Source organism: Apus apus, chromosome 3, assembly GCF_020740795.1.
Source record: "Apus apus isolate bApuApu2 chromosome 3, bApuApu2.pri.cur, whole genome shotgun sequence".
In the NCBI taxonomy this organism is placed as follows: Eukaryota; Metazoa; Chordata; class Aves; order Apodiformes; family Apodidae; genus Apus; species Apus apus.
In genome coordinates, this window is record NC_067284.1 from 47,015,728 (window position 1) to 47,039,692 (window position 23,965).

The 23,965-nt window shown below is 40.1% G+C and overlaps 1 protein-coding gene across 2 annotated transcripts; it reads left to right on the top strand.

Moving 5' to 3' along the window:
- The first annotated feature begins 590 nt into the window (after positions 1–590).
- On the top strand, positions 591–20,841 carry PAPOLG (poly(A) polymerase gamma). Of its 2 annotated transcripts, XM_051615529.1 has the most exons (22): positions 591–616; positions 3,627–3,788; positions 3,861–3,927; positions 4,558–4,639; positions 4,723–4,832; positions 6,051–6,104; positions 7,179–7,290; positions 7,891–7,980; positions 8,600–8,738; positions 8,890–8,962; positions 9,045–9,165; positions 9,482–9,566; positions 9,937–9,990; positions 12,355–12,474; positions 12,793–12,902; positions 15,005–15,126; positions 15,209–15,375; positions 16,935–17,041; positions 17,115–17,353; positions 18,203–18,271; positions 18,817–18,873; positions 19,722–20,841. In XM_051615529.1, exons 1-22 carry the CDS (start codon positions 600–602, stop codon positions 19,818–19,820), a joined length of 2,256 nt encoding a protein of 751 aa, XP_051471489.1. In that variant the 5' UTR covers positions 591–599; the 3' UTR covers positions 19,821–20,841. The 2 variants fall into 2 exon arrangements, with proteins under 2 accessions (XP_051471489.1, XP_051471490.1); XM_051615530.1 differs by lacking the exons at positions 8,890–8,962; positions 9,045–9,165; positions 9,482–9,566; ... (8 more) ...; positions 18,817–18,873; positions 19,722–20,841 and having other exon boundaries at positions 8,600–8,742.
- Positions 20,842–23,965: the final 3,124 nt, after the last annotated feature.

Below are 23,965 nucleotides of genomic sequence, written 5' to 3' on the forward strand. Positions count from 1 at the left end.
CCCCCGGGAGCCCCTTCCCGCGGCACGCCGGGCTGGGGGTCTCTCGGCGCCTCGGCCCCTTCCTCCGGCCGGATCAAGGGCCGACCGAGGGGCTCTCACCCACCTCCTCCAGCTACCAAGCGGGGGTGGAAGGAACGCCGAGGCGCATTCCTGATGCTGGGACCACACACCCGGCCCGGGAGCGGCCGCCCCGCCTCGGGACGGGGGCGGGGGGGCTCGTTGTCGCCGCCACCCGCGCCGCGTCTTCCCCGGCTCACCTGCCCACCTCCTCCCTTCCGTGAGGAGGTGAGCGGCTTGCGCAGCGCACGGTTTGGGCCAGCGGGGCAGATCCGCTCCGGTGCAGGTGGGTCCCAGCCCGTGTCGCGACCTGTCGCCTGCCCCCGGGGCGGGGGCGGCGGGGAGGGACGGGACGGGGCGGGAGGCCTGCGCCAGCAGCAGCCAGCCGCCAGGGGGCGCTGCGCGGCGGGGCCGGGGAGGCGGCGCCTCTCGGCCTGCCCTGCCTCCATTGGCCGGGCGGCGCGGGGGCTGTCGGGAAGGAGGCGATGAGAAGGGGCGCGGGCGGCGGGGCGGGGGTCGCGGGTCGGGCTGTGCGGGGCGCCATGAAGGAGACGTGTGGGTGAGCCGGGCCCCCCCTCTTCTTTCCTCCCGGCTCCTGGAGGGGATCTGCGCACGGCAGCCCCCCCTGAGGGGACCTGCGGGTCCCGCGGTGTCGGGGGGACGGGGTGGTGGTGGAAGGGGAGCGCTCTTTCCCTGGAGGGAAAACTCGTCTTTGAAATAAACCGTGAACCTTCTCTGCGTGCAGGCAGGGAGCGAGGGCGCGGCGCCGCTGTGTCCGGGGCGCCAGGCTCTCCGTGGGGCTGTGTCCGGCCGAGCTCCGCTCCCGGGCTGCCGCTCCCGCGTCCCGGGAGGGCGACCGCGGCGCTGGGGCCTGCGGGCCGCTCTGAGCTCCTGCGGCGGGGGCAGCTGGCGTCGTTTGCCTCGGGGTCACAGGGCTGGGGTTGGTTCCTTCGGTTTGGTTTTACGTCTCGGTGTTTGGTTTGCTTGGTGTGTGTGTCTTTCTTCCTGCCGTCGGCTGTGGTGGTGCAGGAGCTGGCCTGCTGTCCCGCTTTCCCCCGAGGGGTGAGCAGGGCGGAGGAGGCTGGAGCGGGGAATGCCCAGCCGGCTCAGGGCAGCCGGGGGGCCCCGCCGGGAAGGCTCATCCTGCCCGCAGCGCTGGAGGCGGCTCCCGAGCTGTCCCAGCGTGCAGGAGGAACGGCTTGCAGCTTTGTAACGCTGCCGAGAAGTGACAAAACCCGGAACAAACCCGTCTAAAGTTAACTCCGCGTGTTGAAGTTAACTTGGAATGGGTTGGAGCTGTAGTCGCTGTGGTGGACGAGTCCTAGCAGGAGCTGGTGAAATGCTGAACCGTAACAGGTGTCATTTAAACAGAAGGTTGATAAGTGCCTGAGTGGTGTGCCGTGTATGCCTCTCTGTCTCTTAAAATCCCTTCTTTGTATACACCTGGCAGCCTGTACAGTTGAGAGAAAAGCAATTTTTAAAAAATATATTATTATTAATTCCAAAAGGGGAACAAATTCTGTTATCGTAAGTCACTCATTAAAACTTGCCAAGTGCCATTTTCCTCAGCTTTTCAGCTGTGAGATCAAAATTTCAGTAAAGCAACTAAAAAGTATTTACTCTTGACTAAAAGGATTTGATATTAATAGTATCTGATATATCTAATGGATATTGTCCTTTATGTCGGTCTCTAATGATATTCTCTGTGGTAAGAATGAAACAATGGAAGGTAGCTGTTGGCCTTCTGTACACTGGATATGCCAGCAAAGTCTAAACCCAATTCTTTTTTCGTGCAAACTTTCTGCCGTGAATGTTGTACAATGCAAGTAATAAATAAAATGTGTAGTAAGTTGCTGCTGTCCGTTTTTTAATTTACATGCAACACACAGCAATTAACTCGGGCTTTCCTTCTGTGTTTGTTTTGAAAATAATATCATAAGAAGGAAAATAGTAATTATTAATATTTTTACTTATGAAGTGGAAGTTGACAATGCTTATAAACAAGGCAAATGAGGCCAAGGCCTAGTTACACTTGTAAGTAATCAGCTTTTCTGACTGGGAGAGTAGCTGAGGGCTGCAGTCCTAATACACCACTCCACCCCCCTCTCCACTGTTTTGGAAAACATAGAAAGTTTTAAAAATAAACTTGGAGAGGAGGGGGGGAAATCTGTCTAGATTACTAAAAGCTAATCTGAGAGAGAAAAATCCATCTTCCTTTAATGGAAGAGTAAAGACAACAATAAGAAATAAGGAGCTGAATAAGCTGTCGTGTTTTAAATCAAGTGTTGAAGCTGTCCTTTGAGCATTTGCTAATCCCATTCCAGATGAAATGGGTCAGATACCTCTAGTTACAAGCATCTCTTTACTAACCCAGCTAATACTTGAAGTTGTCTGTATGTGCAGTAGAAAAATGCCTGTTTTGAGTAATAGCATAATGAATCCCTTCAGCCTTGGGGTCTGGATATGAACTCTTTGACAAGTTGTATAGACCTTTTAATGTCTCCCTCTTTTGCTACTAATGTTTCTGTAGAGATCGTTGATCCATCAAGTACAGCTCTTACCTACTGCCCCACTCCTTTCTCCTGGTTTCAGTTGGTAATGCAAAGCGGTTTTTTCGCTTTCTAAAGCAAGGGCTGTATAGTGTAAAAAAAAAAAAGTGCTAATGCTGCCTTTAATGTTGTCCTACCATGTTAATCTTTTGCTGCTTTTATTTGCAAATAAGTCCAAGCAGGGCAAGCGGAGCATTCAAGGAGAAACTACAGCCTGGCTGTAGTTGGTGTACCAGGGGTGGTAGCCTTACGGGTCTCCAAACTGGGCAGTGAGCTAGCTGAGCCACATTTGAGCAGCCTCTACAAACAGAGCTTAACTTGTGCTGCTTTATATTTTGACTTGAATTTGTGTAAAACAGATATATGTACATCTAAGCCACTGAACTATAAAAATCAAACAGTTAAGAGCATGAGACTCTCATAGCAGCATTAGCTGCTGATGTTTTCATTGAAACCCTTCCATAAACAAAAAACATACTCAATTTCCTGCATCAGCTCTCTTAAACAGTCCACTTCATTCAATGTTGTTTTTCTTTAATCGTATAATGCCCTTCCAGAATCAGCAGAACCACAGTAAATACATTTAACTGAGAGAAGACAAAGTTAAATTGTCTTGTTTAATCTTAGTAAGATGCTGACAAGAATATCCTGAAATCAAAACTAATATGAAGCTGAAATGTGTCCAAAGCTTCTGCCTTATGTAGTGTCAGCCTTAGTGGGTTCCAAAGCTTTTAATTTCCTGGTTATCTATTCTAACTGTCTAGAGCAATGCAAATAAGTTGTATTAAGATGATAGCAGTTTAGATCTTAAATCCTCAAATTTTCTTGGAAAAAGTAATTGTGACTTCTAAGTTAGGTCAGGTTATTTAAAAGTCCCAAGCAAGATATTTTATCATTTATGCTAGTGCTGGCTAAAAGAGCAGAAGTTCATTTGGAAACCTGTAACCTGAAGGGTGTTTTTTAGTAACTTTGGTTTTCTTTTCTTTTGTGAAGTCCTCAGTATTTTATTTTCTCCCACAGTAGTACCTCTAGGCGGCAGAACCAACCTCAAAGGCACTGCGGAATTACCTCTCCAATTAGCTTGGCTCCTCCTAAGGATATAGATTTCATTCATACCCAGAAATTAGTTGAAGCAATGAAGCCATTTGGGGTATTTGAAGATGAGGAAGAGTTGAATCACAGGTATAACAAGACTAAAGTTTGTAAACCTCTGAGGGCTTTTTAGGGCAAAATTAACCTGGCTTTTCCTTACAGGTTGGTTGTTCTTGAGAAACTGAATAACTTGGTCAAAGAATGGATTTCAGAACTTGGTGAGAGCAAGGTAAAGAGATTCTGTATGTTCTTTAAACAGCTGAAGCCTTATTCCTTTTGAAGGCCATGCTACTAGGATTTATGCTAAAGTTCAGCTTAACTTTCTTCTGAAGTATTAAGTAGAGCTGTAGTAACTACCATTGAAATATGGTATAAAGGATACTTCAGATCTAGATCTTGAAGTTTTTGAATAAATTTGAAGTGGATCTTATCAGCTGACTTGTAGCAGTTAACAAAACTGAAACATCCTATTGTGGGGTGAGATAGTGGTAAATGGGCACTAGTCTTGCCACATTAGTCTACAGCACTCCACCTAGTTATTACACCAGACTTGTCTTTTGTATAGCTCTTGGGTGGTGTTAATATAAGTGCATCTGCTGCAGGGAAGACTAATAATAGGTCTTAATTTGTGTAAATTAATGGAAGGATTGCTACGTTACTCGTAGATTTTTGGAGTTGCAAGTGCTCACATCAGGAAAACTGTATCAGTCTATTAGACTAGCAACTCAGTATGGAAGTGAGAAGACGTTGTTACGGAGGCTGCTGTAGTCTTTCTAAGTAACTCATGCTAGTTTAAAATTGCACGTAAGTCAACATATATAATATATTCTAAAGTCAAGTCTTTCTCTTCTACCCACAGAATCTTCCCCCTTCAGCAGTAGAAAGTGTTGGTGGCAAGATATTTACATTTGGTTCTTACAGGCTTGGAGTACAGACTAAAGGTAGAACTGTCATTGTTTTATCATAGTTCTAGTATTTGAAAGTGACTCCCAACAGTAACAGAAGAAATGGAATCTCTTTGCAGGTGCTGACATAGATGCTGTTTGTGTTGCTCCTAGACATGTGGAAAGATCAGATTTTTTTCAGTCATTCTTTGAAAAGCTAAAACATCAGGAGGAAATAAAAAATTTAAGAGTGAGTAAGCTCTCTCCTTGATAGATTGTGCACCTTCTACAATAATAATATTCATGTTAAAGATTTGTATTGGTAGTAAATAGAATAATAGAAAATGTCATAGAATCATAGTAAATGTCTTACAAGCCAAAAAAAAAAATGTTTCTGAGCACCTTCTAAAATACTATTTAATGCAGCAAGAAAATGCTGAAGTAAAGATTTTGGTTCCTTTCCCCAAAGCCTGTACATCACATAATAGTCTTTCTGGTACACTTCTCCCCTACCCATGTTTTGGCAATGACTCAGCTGTGCCAAAGCAATGTTGGCCCTAGGATCCTTGCTTTAATCTTAGGTGTAGTAAGGGGCTTGGAAAGAAGGTAATTGCATGCAGGAAGAGGCAGCCTGAAAAGGAAGTTGAATGTGACGTGGAAAGACTTCTGTCAGTGCCTTTGCCATGGGGTTACTTTGGATGTGCTTTGGGGCCTCTAATTTATTCTTCTCTGGTCATGTTCCTCTCTGACTACTCAGCCTGAGGCTGCAGAAGGGATGCACCCTGTCAGCTTCACATACAGTTAATAGGAGCTGTGCTGTGAACACACAAAAGCGCTTTGTAAGAGTGCGCTCGGGTACGTGTGCTGTGTACCTTGCACGTAAAACTGAAATCCTGATATGTGTTTCTGTTAGCCTAGTACTTCTCCTGCAGACTTTTTGAAAAGACTTCATGTACATAGCTAATGAGCTTATGTTTAGATGACTGTCACCTGAAAACAGACTCGCAGTAGGCTGCAGCGTAGTTTCTAGCGAGTGGTCTACAAAATGAAAACTGTCCCATAAGGTAGCTGATGGCATCTCAGTCACACTAGAAAATAAAAATACAGGAGACTAGTGTGGACTGTCATTTTTTTTAGATTTCTGTGAATGTTAACCAGCACAGAAATACCTTTTCTTCCTCACTACCAAGCTAAGTACCTTACACTCACTGATAGCTCACTGTGCACTGCTTGTTTGTTACAATACACGATCAGCCTCTGAATGTCTTGGGTAAGTAACTTTTTAAAACTGGTTATCAGTACAGAATTGTGCAATACTGCGTGCAGCTTACAAGCATTTTTATTGATTTGGAAGCAACTCAGTCTTTATACTGTATTGTATAGCAGTGTAAATGCTGTATCACGTTTTAGAAAAAAACATTCAAGTAGCAAAAGATGTTTCCTTACTCGGTTATTTTATCCTTAACAGGCAGTTGAAGATGCGTATGTACCAGTTGTCAAGTTTGAATTTGATGGCATTGAGGTAAGCATTCCATTATTTTTTTTTCTTTAAGTGACTGAATTTGTTTCTTGCATTGTGATAGGATACCTTTTCCAGGGACCTGTGACTGGGCTGTTTGGGAAGGTTATTGCTATCTTAAAGTATATTTAGAAAACTGTAGTTGAAAGGCCTGACTTCAACCAATTCTAGGAGAAGACACTGCAGTAGTATGAGAGCTTATAGGAAAATAAGCCCTAAAGAAGTCTGGCAGGCATGGGAACAGCAGGAACTTCTTTTTCTAAACCTGCCAGGGTAGCCTGCTTGAATAGCATTTATCTCACAAGGGTTGCATAGAGGGGTAGTAGAGGCAGTGTCCTTGCTAACTCTCCTTAGCTCTACCAGGCTAGATTTCTACAAAGGACTGCAAGTAGTGTAGCTACTGTATGAACCATGAGCAAACTGCATGTTTTGTTGCAAATCAAATAATGAAGTTAGGAGACAATCTGGAAAATAAAAAGTAAAAGTACTCAATTAACTCCTTCCTATATTTGACAGCTGCAGAAAGCCTTTGTATCTTGAATACATCCTGTTCAGTGGATAAAGACCTGCATGCTGTACATAACTTGCTTATGTAGTACATAAGCAAGTTACTGCTTGGTATTATTATAATGAAGACACTCATTAACCTTTTTGTGGCTGTACAGACATTGACAGAATCATTTTCCTGCCTCAGACTGTACTAAAAAGCAAATACTTCAGGATCAAAAGGGCTTGCTGTATAAAGAAAATGCTCTCTCCTTTACTGAAGTATAGTTGAGGTGATTGAGCTTATTTATCTTTTAACTCTATGATTAATTTTAAGTTCCCTTTAATGGAAATTCTAAGCTTACAGTATCTTTTTAACTTAAAAAACTCCTATCTTAAAGAAAGAATGCAATGAAGGTTTTGTACATAAAATGTAAACTTGTACTAATTTTCTGGCACATCTCTTGAGAGGTGCATCTATAGTCACATAATGTTAACCATTCTTTTTAGACTTCAACTTTCCCCCACTAGTATGTTATTTGCAAACAGTGTGGCATTCTAACTCACAGCTGGCACTTTTTTTCTTTTAAGATTGATCTTGTGTTTGCAAGACTGCCTATGCAAACTATTTCTGATAACCTTGATCTTGGAGATGACTCACGTCTGAGAAGCCTGGATATAAGATGTATACGGAGCTTAAATGGTAGGCATGTTTAGATATCCTTAAAAAGAAAGTGTTACTAAAATCAGTATAAAGTGCACCTGAGTTTATATACAAGGTGCAGAAACTGATCTCCTGTATACTTGAGATCTGAGGAGGTGGTAAGTGGGTTTAAATTTGGATGTTTCAAGAAGCTGTGTGTTTAGACACTTGTATTTCATGTTTCTTTGGTCAAGGTGTGTGTGTTTCAGTTTGCTACATAAACATTAGTAGGAAGAGCATTTGATCCAGAAGATCATTTTTAAAAAAATAAAACTTAAGTGCCTGGAGCCTAACGTGCTCACTGTTTAATACTGACTTGTTTAGTTGTTCCTGGCTGTCAAAAGAAACTGAGCTTTTTGAATCCTGTAGAAAGGCCTTATAAATTGTTGATTGTAGTCTAAACTATAAAAAAAGCTGTTGGAGGCAGCAGTTACCTGAGGTGGTACTATGTGTAATCTATAATTTTTAAAGTAATACAAAGCAAGTAATTAAAACTTGCTTTCATAAATTTGAATGTTAAACTGTAGGCTGTTGATCCAGTGTATAGCATAAAACCAATTGGTACCTATTTCTAGGAACTTCTGTACTTTCTTCTTGCAGGCTGCAGAGTTACTGATGAAATACTACATCTAGTGCCAAATAAAGAGAACTTCCGACTCACGCTCCGCGCAATCAAGCTGTGGGCAAAACGTGAGTAGTGATCTTTAACCTTTCCAGAGGCACCTCATGCTGAAAAAACAGGACCATTATAATAACTTCAGCTTTGGATAGCTGTTTAAATTGCAGTTTTTAACCAAAAGCTGCTTTAGTTTGGATTCAAGGTCTGTCCATGTGGTAAATTGTTTATTAATGGTGGTAGAGTGGGGAGGAAAGGGGAGTGCCTAGGAGGCAAGGTACTGCATTGTGTATCAGGAACCTGACTACACATGATAAAAAATGCCAAGTTCAGTACAAAAGCTTGATGCATAATAAGATACAGAATAAGAAAATACCACTTGTACATGTGGCTAGAGCAAGTGGTAGAAGAATGGTGGAATATATTTATTATAGGAGGTTGGAGCGATGCAGTAGCTGTGGCAGCATAAGCAAACTTCAGAGTTGCAGTATTCTGGGAAGTGATGTGCTAATGATTCTTTTTCTTATCACTGCAAGGTTTAACAATTTTGGCCTCATTGCACTGCAAAAATAACTGACTCTGCAGCTGAAATGTACAAAATATTCTATAGGTTATGAAGTTGGTACTGTAAATTTGAAGGAATATACTTCGGTATCAAAAGAGGACAGGCTAACTATGGTGCGTCTGTTCTAGGACGTGGCATTTACTCCAACATGCTGGGATTTCTTGGTGGGGTTTCCTGGGCAATGCTGGTAGCAAGAACATGTCAGCTCTATCCGAATGCTTTGGCTTCTACTCTTGTTAACAAGTTCTTCTTGGTTTTTTCAAAATGGTAAGAGCTTATTCTTTATTTTAAGTTGCATAATGAAGTAACACTTCTAGAGTTCTTTTTATAAGATTTATCCTGACAATGTTGAATCCTACCCTGAATTACATGGTAGTTTTATATGCACAGTTAGTTACTACTGGCTTTTGTTATGTAGGGAATGGCCAAAACCTGTAATGCTGAAACAACCTGAAGACAGCAATCTTAATTTACCAGTATGGGACCCTAGGGTATGTAGACACTGAATTCAGAAGCATTTAAACTTTCTTCTAACCTAAACTGATCGTAAGCAAAATTGTTTTGAAATCATAGGTGAACCCATCAGACAGATACCATGTAATGCCTATCATCACCCCAGCCTATCCACAGCAGAACTCAACATACAATGTGTCTGCATCAACACGAGCAGTCATGGTAGAGGAGTTCAAACATGGTAAATTTTTTTCCATGCTTATTAGCTGATTAAAAGTAGAATTTTTGCTATATGAAACAACATTATCTGAGTTGGTTATATTGAACAAGTTGTTCTGCCCTTTAAGGTAGAACAGGTCTCTGAGAAGTACAGCTCTTGGAGGCAGTAAAGGACCAGTCTTAAAATTAACTGTTGTAGTAGACCTGCACTCTGTCAAGGGGATTCCTGCTTTTTGTTCTGTTAATTACTGTTTGAAACCTTTATCTTGTAAATTTTATATCATGCTTTACTAGTCTTAAAACCAAAATAGTAATAAGGTGTTCAACCTTAATTGTAGGTCTTGCAGTTACAAATGAGATTCTCCAAGGAAAATCAGACTGGTCAAAGCTCTTTGAGCCATTGAACTTCTTTCAGAAGTACAAGTATGTATGAAATATGTTGTCTGAATTTGAAATTATTTACCTACTGGTTAGCATAGTGAGTTTTAACTTACAATCTAATTAGAAGATACCATTACTGTTTTTTCAGAAACTGAAGGCAGTTATATGAATTTTAGTAAGGATCAGTATAGGGAAAACAAAAAAACCTATGCCACTGACAATTTTTATTAGGAAAAAATCAACTGACATTTAGAACATAGCAGTCTTAAAGGATGTCTTTCTTCAATTAATACTGTACTGAATATAGTATATAATCTTCCTTGTCTGGAAGTCATACATTTAAGGCAGTTTTGGTTTCACTTGAAGGAATATCAAGTCCTGAGCTAGTGTATTTATTTTTTCTTTCTTCTAGACATTATATTGTGCTGACTGCTAGTGCCCCTACTGAAGAGCACCACTTAGAGTGGTAAGTCTTGTTTTAAACGTGGGTTCGATACATAATTAAAATTCAATTTCATGTTGCACTTGATTTTTAGCTGTATTAAAAATGAAGTGTTAAACTGTGTACCTAGGCATGGAATACTGTATCAAGTTAAGCAGACAGTTGGCCAGCGAAATTGAAAGCTTTCTTCTGAGGGGAAGGTATCATAGATCTTGCTGTTTGAGGATGAACCGATCTGAATCATAATGAGAAGGAACTAAAAGGGCTAGTTTGTCTGAAGGTCCGATGCTCTGTCACCTGGAGAAGCGGATGCAAGGAGTCTGGGAAAGCTGCTTACCCAACACTACTGCAGTTGAGATGTTCCTTGTTGCAGAGGCTGAAGCAAGCTGGGATTGCTTGATGTGATCAGATGTGTAATGGACACTGGAGAACTAGATCTTTTACTGACTGATAGAGCAGTGGTCAACAAAGTTTTGGATTGCTCACTTCTATCAGAAAAAAAAAACCCTATTTTTGAATATGTACTTGTAATATATATGTACTCATTTACAAGTTAACTACACATCACTGAAGTTCTAATATTTTTCTTCCATACCACAATGGATTGTCTTGTGCACCCCCTGAGGTACACCCTGTTCCCCCCCCACTCTGGAGACCAGTGTTCTAGATCCTTAGATTATTTTATTTAGTAACTTTTTTGCTAGATGTTATATTTCATTTAGAACTAGATGGCACTCAACACTACTTTGCTCTGGTTATGTAGTCAGACTATTCCAGAGCCTACTTTTCTCCAGTGAAGTAAAACAAGGCTGTTTAATTTGGGTGAAACCTGACAGTCTTCACAGAGCATCTGAATGCTGATAAATTGTATTTACTAAGTTTTAAGTCAGTAGAGTGCTCAGACATCTTCTGTTTAGTTCTAAAAATGATCACTTTAGCACACTTGGTAGTGCATAGGTAAATTACAGGAGTGCTGATCTACTTCGTGAAATGTGAGAATCACCTCAATTGTAATTGGAGGAAATTACTTTGATATGGCACTTGTCATTGTCTGAAGGGAGATATGCCAATGATAACTTTTTTAACCTATGCTAACCATGAATCTTGAAATAAGGGGAAATAGTGAGAAGTTAAGGTATTGTAATGTGTATGTTAACTTTGAAATAGTATTCTTCATTGAGAAGTTAGTTATTTGCTCTTCAAGTAAGCAAGCAAAATAGATCTGTGTAACAGACCCCTGTTAGGAGGGAACCTTTGTTACACTTCAAAATTTGTCTTGTGCTTTAAGGCAAATTATTCTCCTGCCGTCTCTAAAAGACAGATAACCTAATGTTTAAAAATAGCTCTAATAGATAGTGTTTTTACCTGAACTTGCTGGTGTGGTCAGTTAAAAATTGTATCAGTTACAGCTTGATGTCAGTCACTGGTATAAAACAAGGAGTTACAGGCAGAGGGCTTAGAGACAAGTAATTTTTAATGTGAAATGTTTTTAAGTGAACAAAGCTTATTGTGTATCTCAGAAAAGATGAGTAAGATTCTGGCTCCAGTAAAAGCTAGTGTTTTTGCAGTGACAGAGATGAAGGCAAATTGACGCTTTATTTTCCATCTGGGAAAACTGAAAAGCAGAAGATAAACTTGCTACAGTTTGTCTGCTGTAAGAACAAGTTCAGTTCACCAGCTCTTGAATGGATTTGGGAATAGATGGCACATCTGTGTTCATCAACTTAAGATACTTTAGAAGAATGTACAAATTTCTGACAAATGCTTTCAAGGTTAGCAGTGTTTTAGGTAAAAGGGTAAAATGCCAGTACTTAAATGAAAGGCCTTCATGGTCATGATTCATTTCTTGGGTAAATTTCTGATGCAACTGTGCCAACTTGATTATATGTTTATTAAAGGAACTATATTTTCCAATTTGGCTAGAAGAGAGAACTCTCTTCACTGATCAGTCTGCAGGAAGAATTACATCTTTTTTTAGTTGTAATTAAATACTTGTGCTTGAGACTCTTCTGAACTGCTCTTCTACTTCATCTTTGGGGTTAAAAGGAGCTTTGCAGCACTTCAAAATGCATCCAGAGGTCCTGCAATCTGCTGCTTCTTGATAATTTCATCATAGATCAGAGGTGGAAGTGCTGTATCTGACCTGTTTAAGAGTACATGTTAAACCCATTTACTGCTATCTTTGGAAATGTGAAAGTTCAAATGTCACTGGGAACATCTTGAACTTTAGTGTGTGTAGTATAAAAATCTAGTATCTACTCAGCTGAATTTAACAATTTAACTGGCTACTTATTGATAAGCATTTTTGTATCAGCATTATATTATACGAAGACATATAACTCATGTGCTGGATACAGCTAAAATTAGTACATCTTTTGTTCTTATTAGGATTGGCCTTGTTGAATCTAAAATTCGTGTGCTGGTTGGAAACTTGGAGAGGAATGAATTTATAACTATTGCACATGTACAGCCACAGTCTTTCCCTGGCAGCAAAGAACTCCGTAAACAGTGAGTTTCCTTATTTTTCTGAAGTGCAGTTTGGCCAATGTATTGTAACTTGTTTCTATTCGTTCATGTCAGCTCATCTGTGGGAGATGTTCAGTTATGTACCTACTGTTTTGTAGGTATCAGCTCTGACAGGAGACGTTTTGAGCCTGTAAGATGTTTTAAGGAAGGGAAAACTTCATAGAGAAGCACTCTGAGAATTTAAGTATGGGCTGAGTCTAATCTTTAACTGCTGTGTACAACTAAACTGTTTTGCTTAATCTCTTCTTTACTAGCATCCAAAAAACTGCATAAATTAGATTTGTTGATCTGTCTTTTTAGGAGTGGATATGTGTCAATGTGGTTTCTTGGGATCATTTTTAGGAAAGTGGAAAACGCAGAAAGTGTTAACATTGATTTAACGTATGTTATACAGTCATTCACAGATACAGGTAAGCCTATAGTTTAGTCTTGCAGAATTTCATTTTTTTTGTGAATGTTGCTTCACAAGGTGAATTGTGCTTACTTCTGGTATTAGATATTAGATATCTTCCACATGTTGCTCTCTATAGAAATTAGTTTGCCAAACTTTCAAATAATGTTTTAAAAAGTAAGTCGATCTTGAAACAAAAGTGTGTGCTACAGTCATAGACTCTGTGAAATACCAGTTCTGCAGAGGATAGTAAACACTCACAAAGCAACAGCATTTCATGAAGTGCAGTCAGGTGTGAAGCCAGGAGTTGCCCACTTAATGGATGTAGTTATGCCTGTCAAAACCAGTTTTCAGTTGCAGAACTTGCAATGCAGGAATTTACTGTATCAGGCTTCAAAATAAGTTGATAATGCCTATTGATAGTATTTTTCCAAAACAATGGTGTATATGAACTCACAACTTCAAAAGTCAATGAGTTGTCACATTGTAATTGCATGCAGTCTTGCATGTAAACCATCATGTTCATATTTAGTTCTTACTTTTGATAGAGGTAAAAATAAAGTAATATTGAAAGAGTTGTTAGCTAATGCTACAATAAAGGGGTTTTGGTGTGAGGAGTGATTTGAAAGTCTCAGTCTTTTCCATAAACAGTTCCTCCCAAGCTCTTGTGCCTTTCAGAAGAGCATGTGTGCTGTCAGGCTTATGCCTAGCTGTAAATAAGAACAAAGGAAAAGTGTTTGAACAAAGTTTCAAGCAGTGGACTCTTTAGAGCGTTTGTTTGCACTGATGAAGAGTTTATACATAGTACCAGTGTGAATATTATTGGCATGAGCCAGATGGGGTGACTTCCTTGGGTTCACACTTATCTGTTCTGATGCTTGTCTGGTACATTGCATCCAGTGGCACTGTGTTTCAGTGTTGTGGCAAGTGTAAATTATGTCAACAAGGTTTATGTACTGCTTAGGGACTAGAAGTAATGTTAAATCCTTTATTTCTATGTGCAGAATTTATTAGTATGGCTGTGTGCTCTTACTTTAGTGAAGCACAGTTTATAGTACCTTTTGGATGTAGGGTTTGAATCCAGAGAGATTGAACTGAAAAGGTATTTCTTGAGAAATGTGAAATCCCTTGGCAAATGTGGGGGTGACCTGTGCTTATGTGCCAGAAAACTTCTGTCACATATCTTGACTTTGAGAGAATATTTTTGAGAGCAAAGATTAACCTCATTCAAGTTGAGGACTATAACGCCCATTGTTTGGAGGGATTCTGTTGAGTCAGCTTTATCTCACTTTTACATATAAATAATTTTGGATTTACTTTGAAGCAGCTGTTGGTATTGGTGAAAATATTTGTGTTTCTCCTGTATAAAACCTTAAGCCTTTTTGTTGCATGTTTTGATTCCCACTCTGTATCTTAGTAAGCTGACTTTCTTGTTAATCTCATGATAAGCCTGTTAGGTATTTTTAATTGCTTAAAAGACACTTTACAGGTATTAAGAAAAAACTATTCAAATTGTAAAGATTCTGTTAAATCAGTCGTCCCTAAAATCTGGTTTTATTTTCTTGGACAGATTGAATTTTGGCCTCTAAAGTAAAGTTACATGTTGTTACAGAACTGTTAAAGCCAAAACAACAAAACAAACTATTACCGCTGTAAATATATATATATAAAAAAAATAGTCTGAATCTCAGGTAAGGTATCTGTCTCATCAGCTGTGCACAATTGATACAGAAAATCCTCTAGGTCTGTTCTCAACCAACCAGAAACCATATGGCTAAGGAGTATTTTCTCCTTCAGGATAATATCAGCTCAGATATCTGTGTGAGCTGCATGACTAGCAAACTACAACTGTAACTGAGCACATAAATTAATATCTGGACTTAAATTGCTGTTGTGTAGCTGATCTGTACTGGGTGTGAAATAGGTGTCTTGCATCACATTGGTCTTCTTGAGACTATATGTATAGTGCTGGGGTAGCATTTTGTGTTCAGTTAGGCTGGAAACTTCTTGCCTTTGGTCTGGGCAGACTTAAAGGACAGACTTCTTTTCTAAAGAAACCATATGTAACTGACAAATACCTAGTGCAAACATCACTGCTAAGCTACAACGCTTTCTTGTTAGTTTACAGGCAGGCTAACAATCTCAACGTGTTAAAGGAAGGTATGAAGATTGAGGCAGCTCATGTGAAAAGAAAGCATCTCCACTATTTTTTGCCTGCAGAAATCTTGCAGAAAAGAAAGAAGGTATAATAAAAATGTGGCTCTTCTGGTAATATTTTTTTTGTTTAATTACTTGAAACTTCATTTTTTTAAACTGTTGTTTCAGCAAAGCATGCCAGATGTTAGTCAAAATGCAAGTGGGCTTCAGTGCAAAAGGGCTTCTTCAGATGGAAGCTGTTTGGACAGTTCCAGAGACATGGACTACAGAATATGTGGTTCCTCATCGTTAAGCAAGATATCTAAATTGGACACCTCTACAGCAGAGATGGAAAGGTTAGCACCATAACCTTGGAACTGTGAAGAAGCTGCTTTTAACTGACTCAGTGTGTATGGATATATGTCTAAGATTTCTTGTTGGAATCACAGAATCACTTAGGTTGGAAAAGGCCTAAGATTGAGTCCAACCATTAACCCTACTCTACCAAGCCCAGCACTAAGCCATGTTCCCAAGCACCACATCTAGATGACTTTCAAACACATCCAGGGATGGTGGCTCAACCACCTCCCTGGGCAGCATGTTCCAATGTCTGAAAACCTTCTCAGTGAAAAAGTTCTTCCTAATGTTTAGTCTAGACCTCCCCTGGCACAGATTGAGGCCATTCCCTCTTGATCTATCACCAGTTACTTGTGAGAAGAGACTAGTACCTACATCTTTACAATTTCTTTTCAGGTAGTTGTGGAGGGCAACGAGGCCTCCCCTCAGCCTCCTTTTCTTCAGACTAAGTAGCCCCATTTTCCTCAGCTGCTCCTCATAAGACTTGTTTCTCAAGGCCCTTCACCAGCTTCATTTGCCCTTCTCTGGACACGTTCCAGCACCTCAATGTCTTTCTTGTATTGAGGTGCTCAAAACTGGACACAGTATTTGAGGTGTGGTCTCACCAGTGCCCAGTATGGAGGGATGATCACCTCCCTGGTCCTGCTTGCCACACTATTTCTAGTACAGGCCAGGATGCCATTGGCCTCCTTGGCCACCTGGACACACTGCTGGCTCATATTCAGCTGCCTATCAATCAGAACCCCCAGGTCCCTTTCTGCTGGACAGCTTTCCAGCCACTCTTCCACAAGCCTGTATCATTGCATGGGGTTGTTGTGGCCCATGTGCAGGACCCAACACTTGGCCTTGTTGAACTTCGTACAATTGACCTCAGCCCATCAATCTAGTCTGTCCAAGTCTCTCTGTAGAGCTTCCCTGCCCTCAGGCAGATCAACACTCCTTCCCAACTCCTTCACAGTTGTCTGTGAACTTACTGAGGGTGCATTCTATCTCCTCATTAAGATCGTTGGTAAAGATGTTAATGTCTAATGAAGAGTTGATCTTAGCAACAGCTCCAGCATTTCTGTGACTGACTTAGTGAAGCAGTATAAGAACTCCCGCAGTGTCTGCAGCTTCCTGGGAAGTCTGTCCCTGAGCTACTTCTGAACAGGAGGAATACGCAATTTTCAGAGTATTAGACCAGTGGTACCCAATGTTTAATGCCTGCTGTTCTCAGACTGGTACAGTAAGGAGTAGCATCCAAAAAAAAATAAATTGTGGGTATGTTTGGTAGAGCGAACACATTCATTAAAAGCAGCACTGAGTGCTGGGTATACTAAGCTGGAAAAGAGTACAGTACATAGAGACTCACTAAAGAAAATGCTGAAGTTTAAATTTGTAATTTGAAGTTCAGCAAAATGAAGATCTCACACTAGATTGCCTTGACTTTGTGGTGTTTGGTAGAGCTGGGACAACGAGCTAAGAAGGTAGGTGTTTGTTTTGCTTGGACTTCCTGGAAATTGAATATATAGTATTTTATAAACTAGCATTGTATAATTGTAGTGTGTGACTTTTACAGAAATGCTGTGTATCAGAGATCCACTGGTGCTAAGAGTAGAGAGAAGATACCTCTTGTAGCTGTACCATCTGTGTCTAAGGGACTCCCCATTCCTGTTATTGATTCAAGTATGTATTGGATTAGTGGGCGAAATGTCTTTAATTTCATGGATGAACTCTAAAAGCTCCGTGTGTCCTGCAGAAATAGAGGCTACAGTTGCAATAAGGACATCTGGACCTCCAATTGGTTGCACCATCCCAGGACATAACACCTTTTCTCAGCTCAGAGCACATTTTGTCCAAGGACAGCTTGATGTATGTGGGACTCCAGTTCCCAGTCCTAAGATCACTGCACCCAAACGATGTTATTCACAGACTTCTAAAGGATGTCATTCACCTACATCAGAAGAATGCCCTGAAAAAACAACAGATGGAGAAAAGGTAAGAAAGGAGGGCTAGCCTCAGGAGGGTTTGAATTAGAATTAATTGTGGATGTAGAATGAATGACACAACTGAAGAAACACATAATTATCCCAAATGGATTCAGGAATCTAAATTTTGCCTTTATTATAGTTTTATTATTACATAAAATTGTCTTTGATATAATGTATAGTTAACAAACAATTTTTTCCAAGATCTGGCACCAATGACTCTTTCTGGTCTGGTGGTAGGGTCTTACTGACCAGTTGCTGATGGAACTGGCTCGTTTTGAAGCAGTTGAATTAACTCAAATGTTATCTCAAAAGAGAGTGTGTGAATCTTAAAACTATGAGCTAATTTTGTTCTGGCAGATGATTTCAGAATGCCTGTTGATAGTTGTGCTGCTTTAGAAATCAGCATCCTATTCAGTAGGTCATCCACTGCTGAAATGACAGCGTGCACTTGCTTGTTAAATCTTGGGTTTGTGAAAGCTCTAGGTTAATGCTTGCTTTTTGCTTTATTGCTATGTATGAATCTCCTTAAATAACTATTACTTAAATAGCTGGGTTTATGGCTTGACATCTAACTTGAAACAGAGTCAAAGAACAAACAGAAAAAGCTTGATTTTGACACATTCCAAGAATCAATTTGCAGAACTTGACTAGTATTGAATATTCCAAGTACTGATTTCAGGGGTTGGTAGTAAGAGGTTTTTTTAGATACTTGAGATTCCTGTGTGGTATAGTAGTCTTGTCTTAATGCTGTTTTAAGAATGTCCACTAATACATTCAGTGACTGGAAAATGTACCCAAATATGAATGTTATTTTAGTATAGCAATTGTTTTGAGTCTTTGTATTCTGTTCTTCTAGTTAACTGGCCAGGATTCAGCATTCAAAGATGGTGGCAATCCAGAAGATGTCAAAAGATCTACAGAAAATGTAACTTCGAAGTGGTGTTACTCAGGGGACTAACTGAAAACCTGAATGGACTGCTCTAGTGCCTAGACTACATCACATAAATACTTTACACATTTATTAATGTAAACAAAAATGGTTTTTAGTTTAACTTAGTCTTTTTTACCAGATCTTACACCTGTGGGACCTATCTTTCAAAAGTTACTATTACATGATTTGGTAGTATCTAACAGAGTAAGGTTTTATTTTTTTAAATACTAATTTACTGATGTAAACTAAAACTACTGTAAAGACTAAAATACTTGGCCTCTCCCAGGAAGCATAAAAAGCTCTCTATTCAGTGTAGCTTGCTACTGAATCATAAAGCCTTGTAGGCATACCCTGAAATCAAGATGTGGTCTTATTGGTAGAGTGAAGGTTAAAAACCTGAAAAGGCTCTTTGCATGTTTATAGGGTTTAAAAAATGAGGTGGATGTTGTCAGTGTATGTATTTAGTATCCTAGCTGCCAGACCTTGTTGTGTCATTAATTTGACAGTACTGCCTAATAAATCTCTTCTGGCTTTTTTAGGGTGTCCTCAGAGGAAAACCCATGCTGATTCCAATTCTCAACACATCCAGATCACAGGTATTATTTATTATCACTTTGTTCATAATTAAAGAAAAACCAGAAGTTTCATTTCCTGTATCAAGGCTTATATACTATTAATTCCTGTGAATTTGGTGGTTCTAAGTAGTTGGTAAACTTTTGCTTATCATGCTTCCACCAAATTGAATAGCTGAACAACAGTGTTCCAGGTTTACTCACAGAAATGAAGCTGAAGTTTCCAAGTTACTGCAGTTGAGAAAACATGTTTCTGTGCACTCAAACACTGGCAGTTTGCTTCCTGATTTGCTTGTTTTCTTGAGCAAAGAGCTGTATTCCTTGCAGACCTTGCATGAGGTGATCTGAGCTCTATTATCTTAAAGTATACTGATTTCTATGGCAAGACTTACAAGCTTTGAAGTGTATAAATGGCTTTAACTTTTCAGTGTCATGTAAAATGTTGTGATATTGAGGGTTTTAAGACTAAGTAATCAGGACAGTAGAAACACTTAGTTTTCCTGATCCTTGGGTCTGAGAAGAATGGTGACTTCTTCTGTTATACTGTTGAGTAACTTGCAACCTATTTCCTGCCACCTGCCTTCCCCCACTCCCCAGGAATATAACTATCTCAATTGATGCCAGGAAAGTAGTGTGCAGAGGCCAAAATGTGTTTGCTCTGTAAACTGGTGGTAATTAAATAAGTGGTATGGTGGAAAAAAATTTTCTCTATTCTTATGTGGTTTTGGTCAATACTGTTTTGATACATAAAGAACACTGTTATATTCAGCTAGGAAAGGGCTTACCTGCTTCTACTTCTGAATTAATTTTAAATTTTAAATTTTGAATTTTAAATTTATTTTTTTCCTGTGGTATCTTTTTGTGTGTTGTAGAGGCTTTCCAGTAAAGAACTACCAGATGCTTCATCTCCTGTTCCAACAAATAGTATTCGTATTATTAAAAGATCCATCAAACTTACCCTTAACGGGTAACCAGTATCTCTCCAGGTAAAGATGTTAATAACTTCTTAAATGGTCCATGTTATCAATATGTATCATAGCAGCTAACAAAGTATGGAAGGTTACTGTTGCCATACTGCAACTGGCCAGTTAAAATCATGGTTGTCTTTTATAGTATTGTTAGATGCTTTCTTTCAAACTATTGTTGTGTTCTTGTAACAGTTATCCTTAATAGTCTTTTAAAAAGTCTCAACTGTCACTAGCTAAAACAACTTTTGAAAAAGCCACAAAAATAACCTGTCCTGTGACTTGGATTCTGAACGTATGTAAACAGGGTTAACTACTCACTGCAACCACATTCTCATTTCAAGTGTGTATGAACATGCTTGAGTTAACTCCTGCTTTCCTAGTTCATGTGCATGTATTGTTCTTATCTTAAATTATTTTCCCATTTGGCACATGCACACCTGTGCATCTATCACAATGGTGCTCAGCTGCTTCAGCTTGTAGCTTTCCACTGTCTAGCAAAGCTATGCACTATGCAAGTGTTGCCTCCCATGGAGGCCTGTAAATAATTTAAATATTGAAGAAAATGCAGCCGATGATGCTACCAAGGTATGGAGATTATAGACATGTCCCATGCCATGTTACCTGATTTTTGTCTTAAGACTGCTCCAGCATGAGACTTAAGGGTTTTTTTTTGTTGTCACTGGATAGCAAAGCTAAACTGGGAACACATGGCTAATGATGTACTTCAACCTTGCAGCAGCTGAGGCTTTTGTAACACTACTACCCATAGGCAAGCTGCAAGCTTGAAAGCAACTGGCATGCAGAAAGTGGTTTCAGATAAATCCTAAAAGCTGTTCTAAATGGTTACATGAAAACTTGCAGTGGTCTTAAGTCTGGTTCTATAAACTGGTAACACTGCTTACCCAGTTAAGTGCAATAAGGGTGGGGAGAAATTCTGACCATATGAAACAAATGTTATGCTATCTTTCTATTGTAATTTCTTTACAATTTGGTGTTTTTGTAAATGAAATTGTTTTTTTCCAGAGTATTTTTGTATGTACTGTAAAATACTATCTTCTAAAGAGAAATTTAAAATCTTCAGTCTTTTTTAATGCATACGGGATCTGCTTAAAAACCCAAACAACTAAACCAAATGTAAAGGCTGGGGGGGGACAGTGCCACAAAAAATGTTCTACAGAATTATAATGCCATGCTAGAGTAAAATTGAGGAGACAAGGAACGCTGTTCCTGCTTCTAGTGTTTGCAGGTCTTGAATTCATGTCTTCTGGATAGTGCAGTTTGCAAACTGTTGGCAGCTGAATTTCCAGTTTGCTTTTATGTACAACAGGCAGCCCTGATTATTTTTTAATGTGAATTGCTTGGCTTAAACAGCAATTCTGAGCTCTGATCATCTTAAGCATTCGCCTAAAACCCTAGTGACAACACCAAAGGTCTGTAAAAGAATGAGGCTTGGATCTTGTAAAGTCAGTGTTCTGTACCATTTCCCCTGCTGCTAGTATTCCAGACTTCTGGACAATGTATGACTAATTGTCACAACATACTTTGTTTTTTTCCTTATTGCCTCTAGTTTCCAGCTTGCTTCAAGTGCAATTTATCTCTTAGAAAATTTGCCTTAGTGGTTTTAAGAGGTTTCATTGTTCCTTCTCCCCACCAAAAAACCCAAGACTTAGACAACAAGGCTTAGGTTTAGCCACAGGCTAAAATGAAGAAGCAGAATCTGTATTAATTAAATGGCTTTTAGCAGAACTATACCTTGAGCTTATAAAATGGTTACCTCAGATTTGTGACCTCTGTTAAAACCGTGGTGTTTAAATATGGTCAAGTCTGTGTGCTAGTTACAATATGTATATAACTTCAGCACCTGTGTAAATAAAAATCAATCATGAATTTGAAGGAATTAAAGCTGAAGTAGGTGATAAACAGCAAAGCAAATATTAAGTGTTTTGTAATAGTCTACAACCTGTAACATTACCATACTTTTAAATTATCCTACTTGACTATTCCAGGACTGTTAAGGGCTGTTTTGCCGTTAACATCTGTCAACATATGCATTTATGCAACTAGTGTCAAACTAACCTGGCTAACAGGTATCAAAGTATATGCCTTTATACAGATTTTTTTTTTACTCTTGCTTTGCAGTTGTCTTCTAATTGCTCTTACTTTTTTTTTGTTCCCTCACTCTTAGGGTTTTAAGAAGAATGTTTAGGAAGAATTTAGGTTACTAGTTTCTCGGACTTGATCCAGCATAGGTGAGATTACATGCTTCATTTTAACATACCCTGAGTCAAGGCTTGGCCCATCGCAGAGTGACATCACTGTTTTGGAGTTTCCCTACAGATTAGATTTCAGCTGTTTTAAATAAAGTTCAAACTGCAACAATTCAGCTTAAATGTTTTCCTTTGCTTATGGAGCAAGTCCTCTGTTAAAGTGACTGAAAGGAAAGTTACTCATGCATAAAGACTCAGTGAGGGAGTTACTTTGATATCAGACTTTCTGCAAACTTGGGTGTTTTCTATCTGCTTTCTTAGCTGTTTACTGTATGTGTGGCTTGAAAATACAGATGGAAGGGCTGAGGGATCCACATCAATCTCCTTAAAGAGGAGCATCTCTGCATTGAAACTGTAAGGTTAGTAACTTTGAGCAATTCCACTGCAGGCATCACTCCTGTGCATTTACTTGTTAGGTTTAAGCAAAGCAACAGTTAATGTGGAATCACTTGCATGTCTGAGTGTCCCTGTAGAAACTCAGAAAGTAACAGAGTACTTACTTTTTGCCTTAATGAGTAAAAAAAGCTAAGGGACAAAAAAAAGTATCTTGAAATTGTTCATCTTGACTTTGAGATGAAGAGTGTTTATTAAGACTGCCTTTAGGTAATATTTAGTGACATAAGCTGTTTAGCCTAAAAACACAAGTGAAAACTCCTAGCTGTGATTTTTGCAATTACCTCATCACACTTCTTATAAAGAGTCAAGTCCAATGCATTATTCCAGTAACTGATAAGCTGTGGTCATAGTGTGCTATGAATCTGTGTGCAACCCCCTCTCTGGCCTGAAGGCACTCTGTGCCCTCTCCTCACAGGAAATCAAATGGCTGCTGGGGGCACCTCAGTCTGAGCAGTTACCCACTCCTGTGAAAACTGGCATCTTCCTCTCCCACGGGACCACTCTGGGCTGCAGCCACATCCCATCCCTCCCATCTGCCTGCTGTAGTGTGGCTGTGGGGGCTATGTGCCCTTTCCCAGCAGGGTGTGGAGGAGCTGTGGCCCAGGCTTCCCCTGCCAGGTTGGGTTTCCTGCCCTACAACCTGTGGTGAGGGCAAGAGGTGTGTGTGCTGTGACAGGGCTGGTGTGTGACTGCACCTAGCTGGGGAGCACTGCTGCAGCTCTGTGCTGCCTGCCCCACCTGACGACCCACCTGAAGGGGTCTGAGGGAACAGCCACAGCTCTCTGCTTCCTGGGCAGCTCTCCTGTTGCTCTGCCTTTCCCCAGATTCTGCTGGGCCAGGCTGGACTAAGCAGAGTGTCAGCATGGACTGCCCTTCCCTGTGACTGAGGGTTTCTTCAGCCTTCATCTACCCCTGCAGTGCCAAGCTCTTGAGTGTGGACCAGGTGTTTGAGGCTCCTGAATCTTGTGTATTTTTACATGGGGATCTTAGCAAAGTAGTAGCCTGGGGGCTGATTTTTCTCTCATATCAGAAGGTACAGCTGGTTGACATCTCAGCTGGCTGACCTTCAAGAAATTTATAGAAATCAAGAAAATAAAACTGGGACTGCTTCTCCCTTGTCAGTTCCTCTTTGCTGGGAAGACCCTGCCTGAATCATCCTGCTCTCTTCACCCAAACTTGTTTCTTATTCACACTTCATCTCTTAATTTCTTCTGATCTCACTCTTGCCTGCCTTTCTCTCTCATAAATCACATCTTCCTTTCTCAGCCAAATCCATCTCTGCTTCCTCTGCATTTGAACTGGGTGGTACTTTATTCTGTGCTGATGGAGTGGGAATCCTGAAACCAGAGGATAAATAACCTGCCCTTTTTCAGTTTTAGTGTGTGGTCGCCTGGCAATCAGCTGCCAACTGCAGGAACCATCTAGCTCACTCTCTGCTGTACTTGCAATGGAGAGAAAGCTGAAAATTTTTGCTACTAAGCAAGT